Source organism: Austrofundulus limnaeus, unplaced genomic scaffold (genome assembly GCF_001266775.1).
Source record: "Austrofundulus limnaeus strain Quisiro unplaced genomic scaffold, Austrofundulus_limnaeus-1.0 Scaffold60, whole genome shotgun sequence".
NCBI lineage: Eukaryota > Metazoa > Chordata > Actinopteri > Cyprinodontiformes > Rivulidae > Austrofundulus > Austrofundulus limnaeus.
The window spans coordinates 204,887-210,889 of NW_013952462.1; the positions used below are offsets into that span (position 1 = coordinate 204,887).

Genomic DNA, 6,003 nt, shown 5'->3' on the forward strand with positions numbered 1-6,003 from the left:
CACACACACACACACACACACACACACACACACACACACACACACACACACACACACACACGCACACACTTAAAGCCACGTGGGGAGATTGTACTGAGGATATGATGCAATCCAAAGGATTCCTTCCAAGATTTTCAAAGCTACTCGTTGCAAAATCATATAGACTGTTCACAAAAAGCATAAAGAAACCTTTCTGCACCTTAAATTAAACCATTATAAGCAGGATGACYTTTGTTTACCTTCAGAAACAGCTGACAGAACAGGCCAACACATCCATGGAGGAGCATGGGGTGGAGAAGTCCGATCATTTTTCATGTATTGATTGATATTTAAAGTCTGCAGATAAATTTGAAATGATAAACTTACCGGCCTGTTTGATCCTCCATATTCATTCTCCACAGTTGTTTTGCTTTTCTTTTATGTTTAGCAGCAGATTATGCGAGATCCCATGTCTATCATATTTGCTTTTCCATTCAGATTACGGCCAGCCTAATGTAGGTCAGTCATGTGACTCATAGCTTTTACATGGCTTTGACTGGTTCATCTGAGGGCTTTGTTTACATTAAGTGCATGCTGCTGGAGAAAAGTCTGCAAACTGCACCATTTTGATCATTTTCTTTCATCATTTGCAATGAGTCCCTTTGAAGTGCCTGTGACATGCATTTCCTTTAAATACAAAGTCAAAGGAAAACTCTTTACATTTAAGAAACTTGACACAATACACATTTTATCACATAACTGGCATATTTTCTTTTTAATTTGGCTCAGCCAAAATGAAACAGGAAGTGACATCAAAGGGGAACTCTAACTCTGGTCTTTTTTACTGAAACAATGTTATTTGAACTCTGACTCTTCTTTATTTCTCTCTGGTAGTGACACAAAAAGGATCTAAAGAAAAATCAGACTATCCTCTACAGTCAGTGTTGTCGGCCGTTTTAGTACTCAGATATTCTCCTTTCTCATCATTTCTTGCTCCTTCACATGTGAATTTCTCAACAACTGTTCTTATCAGTGATGGGATTTTATTTATTTATTTATTTTGCAACGTGTTATCAGTGTTATCTTTCCAAAAATGCGTTCTTATTTATTACAAAAGCTTGATGTTACAGGCACTTTAAATAGCTTCTTAACAGTGTTGTCAAGTAGTGAAGTACAAATACTTTGTTATTTTACTTAAGTAGAAATTTTGGCTATTTATACTTTAGTGGAGTAATTATATATGGTGGCAAAATCCTGCCAGAACTCTCGCGAGAGAAAACGAGATTGCGCGCAAGCATTGTCATGGTTCCGARGCCATAATGGARAGAGTGAATTTGATTGTGGTTGGATAAGAAGTGTAAATATAAACCATTCTGATACCGTATTGGATTGAACTCACTCCATCACGCCTGTATGACACAGATCACATCACATTCCAGCAGGACATACTGTAACAGATGCATGCAGCCTAAAATGAAGATGATCATGGCTGAAACAAGTAGTCTAGTCAGTTAATTCTAAATTTATTTTTCAACATTAACATTTTTAATTCAACATTATACTTATTATTGACTTTAGAAGAATAATGGGGGGGGGGGGATACTCGCCATATGCTATAGCAGTGGTTCCCAAAAGTCTCAGCTTTTGACCCACAAAATACCAGCAGCGGAGACCTGTGTTCCCAGCTGTTGTTGTTGGTGGATAAACATTGTTTTTATGTCAAATAAACAAAAGCATACATTATTTATTATGCTGGTTTTTGTCCATTTTAAGTACACTAATCTTATTATTTTGTAAAAACAAAGGAAAAGGTGTTCTTAGTTGTCATTTTTTCCGTGTAATTAATTAAAAAATATATTTTCAGGACCCCACTGTGGGTCCCGACCCCAACTTTGAGAACCACTGCGCCATAGAACCCTGTGGCACAGCCTGAGCTTTTATCCATAATGGCTTTTTTTAAGTGTTCATTACTTTTACTTTTATAGATTAAGTAGTTTTAAAACCAGTACATTTAAACTTTTACTTGAGTAAAAAGCTTGAGTTGTTTTTGGAAGTACTTCTGCTTCCAAAAAAGTATTTTTAAACCCTAGTATCTGTACCTCTACTTAAGTAATGAGTGTAAACTTTTGACACCTCTGCTGCTCAATGATTAATAAAACTCTAAGTTGGACTGAGTTGAGCTAAGCTGTTATAATTAGACTAGATCTGATCTTAATATTTACTTTTTGCAAAGTCTCCTGAGACAAAAGAAAAAGATATTTGCTCTAATTTCACTCACGATTCATGCAGAATGCACTGGGCTTAAATACATTTCTGTTCAAATTTAAAAGGAAATTTCAGAATAGGTAGCTGCTCTTCACCTGTTTGTTCTGTGGCACTGATTCATTCTGACATGTGAGAACACACAAACACTGGTGTGCAGCCTTGGTGTCAAATCAAACGGAGACCTCCCCAACCCCCTTCTTTGTTTTGTGTAAAAGCCCTCTGGAGGTTTTATTCACATACAAGGCTGGCCTGCTCCTAAATAAACCCAGCAGACAGGAAGGCGGTGGGTCCAAACCAGACGGTAACTTATACCACTGACTTCCTCATGACGCCTGAGGGACATCATCAACAGGTGATCAAGTGAATCAGCTGTTGTGAGCACATTAAAAAAAAATCCTTATTCACCACATATGGATTRATTCATGTACAATAACAACAATGACATTAAGTAATTTAACTCTCACAAAATAAGCTGGTGAAAAGTCTCCTATGAGGTGCAGAACTGCTTTGAAGTCGAGGCCCGATCTATTCAGGACACATAGTGATGATTCTTTGGATTTCTTTGCTTGGTYTAGTGAGTAATGTGTGTGACAAACGCTGCAGACATCATGCACATCATGCAGGGCAGAATGTTCAATCTCAAAAAGCACTTTTCCCTAAATTCAAGTGATGTAAGGTAATATTTCTGCTAAATTATCAAAATTAAAAGTTACTTTTTTTTGCAGTTTTTACCTCAGCAAGCTGAAAGAGTTCAGGATGCACCTGAAGGTCCGCCTTGTTGGGGGTTCCCCCAGGATCTATGTCAGGTCCATGATCCTTTATCCTGCCACAGCTGTGGATGCAGCCCATTCCTCCTCCAGCACACAGCTCTGTTCCCTCGTGTGTGTGTTTCTCTCAGTGCTTCGCCCCTGGAAGTCCTCCTCTAATGCTTCATGTTTTTGAGTCTGGTTATGTTTTCCGACATGTTTCCTTCGCTCCCCCAAAACGGTGGCTCCTCACACCTCTGTGCTTCCTTCTGGCAGCCTGTCCCGTCTTGAAACCAACCCCAGATGACAGATGACTTTCAGGCACCCCCACCCTTGGACTCTCCTCTTACAGCCCCCCCACAGAAGTGTCACTGAGACCTGACCCTCCACCCTGCCTTCTCCTCCTCTTACACTCCCCCCTCCTCCTCACACTTGCCATGTACCTCCTTCTCTCCTACAAACCTTCAAACGCCCACCTTCTCCATACCCACTCTGCCTCTCTCCATCAGGCTCCTCTTCCTCTCTCTCTGCAGGGGAAAGGGGGGCAGCTGTTTTAGCTTGTTGATGTCAGGCCCTTCCCCTTTCCTTTTGGCTTCATGACAGCCCCTCTCATGCTCCTCTTCCTCGTGACYAAGACAAAACTCCCTTTACAGAACATTTTAAGATATCTCACTCCTTCTCTCAACTTGTTGAGTTTTTAGCTTTTCTCCCCCCATTATAAAATAACCTCAGGCTCTGGCATAAAATATGGCGAGCGACATGCATTCGTCCAAGGATCACCAGTTCTTCCTGCCTTCAACGCTTCTGGCTGTGATTAACTCCACCACCCTGTTTGATAAAGCACATGAGATCAACAGCAGATTCTGCTCCAACTTTCTCCCCACAGAAATGAAAACAATGATAGGCTCTGTACGTTAATGTGATCTCTGTGGCTCCTCAGCTCCACGAATTCCTTCAGACTGCCACACGCTCCTTCTCAGAGGCTCACAGATGACGGCGTTTCCTCAAAAGTGGGTTCCCCAGACAGAACGCTGCTGTAAGATGGGAGAGTTTAGGGCTGTGAGGGAAACATTTCTGACAATAAGCTCTTTCTACAGACATGTTTTTAGCCTCTGGTTACACCGTACAAAGCAGTCTTTGCTTGAAAGCAGACAAATCTGGGATTGAGAGCTAAATTTGGAGGGACATGATCAACTTGTGTTGATTTTCAGCAGTAAGGAGCTGATTCTCCAAAGTTTTACATTTAATTTCATGTTAAAATGACAAAATTCTCCTCATAAATCTTTGTGCAACTCAGAGTCGTCTCACATGGCTTGACACTGGACTAGTTGTTAGCTCCTTTGAAAAAGGCTTAAAATCTATTTTTAAACTAGCTAATTATTCTGGCTCCATTTGATGGCATCACTGATTTTATGTAGTTTGTTTTTAACCAGGCTTAAAATCTGTTGTTTTTATTATTTTAATTCTGTTTTTTGATTTTTACAAGATTTATTGTTGCTGTTTTGTAGCACTTCATGATTTTTGCTAATGAAAAGTGCCTTACAWATTTAATTTACTGTTATTTTTATTCCTGTGTCTGGTCAGAARTAAATTATTTCTCCAAACAAGTTGTTCAAGGAGCTATCTACAACAGGTAAGATATTGTTTATAACCTTCCCACAAAATCCCATTTCAAAGGATCCAATTATCCTTCTAAAGATTTATTTTATCTTGAATTCTGTGCATATACATACATACATACATACATACACACACACACACACACACACGTGTGTATACATAAACACTTGCATGTGTGTAAATACATGCATAATGTTCCCTGGGACCCTCAGGACCAGTTGGTTTAACTGTCATCCATGTTAAAAAGTCTTAAATCTGTTTCCACTTTCTACAGTTAAAAAAAATCTCAAGTAACCTCAAATACATACCCCGTGTGTATGTTTGTGTAGTGAGCCCCCAGCAGGACCCTCACCAGCTGCTACCAGGAGTCTGAACCACGGCAGGGGGCCAAGGCTGAAGAAACACAGGAACGAAGCTTCTTCACAGACCACACCAGGAGAACCGTTAGGAAAATACTTAAAGTCTCTCTGTTAATGCGACCTAACATCTGTGTCACGGTTGAGTTATAGCTGTGGCACACCAAATCCACCTAATATTGTAAAGTCTATAACAGTTCATTGAAAACTAGAAACCTACCTTTCATGAAGATTTTCCTGTGTGTATGTCTGTGTGTGTGTGTGTGTGTGGGAATGCTGGAGGAGTAAATGAGTCAGACAGCTGCCAACATTTCACATAGCTGGAAACAAGACCATTCCGGGCCTTTAATCGATGTTCTTACTTCATCAGAAAAGCGTAGAAATACAGGGACAATCTGTACAACGATGAGGGACAACAGTAATGGCACTTCATGGATTCTCGAGGAGAATCAAGTGGCGGCTGCTTTTCTTTCAGGCTTCCAATCAAAAACGCAGCAGTCTCTGTATCCCACCTTTCTTATAATACTGAGTTTGAACATTTCAGATCAGTAATTTAATGAAAACATGATTGGTAAAATGCTTTTTCTTTTTAAATTAGCAGCTAAGTCTCAACATTCATGAGTGTTAGTACTGGATGACAGGGTTCTCCTCAATAAATTTGCAGACTGATTTTCTACTACCAAATTATTTACTAGTGGATACAAAGAGTTTAAAAGAAATGTCTGCTTTTGTCTAAAGTATGATGCAAGTCAGTTATCGCTCTTTAAAACAAACAAACAAAAAAAAAAAGCATTCCACGCAGTAAGCTACATCTGTGATTATATCCCACCTCGCCACACCTGCAAACCACAAARATACAAATTCATTTTTCTTTCCTCACTTTTTCCATTTATTTGTTACAATTAATTCAAAGTTTGCCATCATTTCTCAATGTGTCATCTATTCCTCTTTTCCATTTAAAACAAGTCCAGTAGGAGACCATTCTTTAGAACCTGAAAAGTCCTGGAGGTGAGGCAGGGGGCGGGGGTGGGCTGTAT

At 39.7% G+C, this 6,003-nt stretch overlaps 1 protein-coding gene across 1 annotated transcript in view; it reads right to left on the reverse strand.

The window, feature by feature from the left end:
• The window catches only part of LOC106518357 (tensin-2), a gene marked incomplete in the record, with an annotated part of 38,801 nt that extends 35,449 nt beyond the window's left edge, over positions 1-3,352 (reverse strand). Inside the window, 1 exon segment of the mRNA XM_014009620.1 lies at positions 2,977-3,352. Within this exon segment, the coding sequence (XP_013865074.1) occupies positions 2,977-3,093 (117 nt within the window).
• Positions 3,353-6,003: the final 2,651 nt, after the last annotated feature.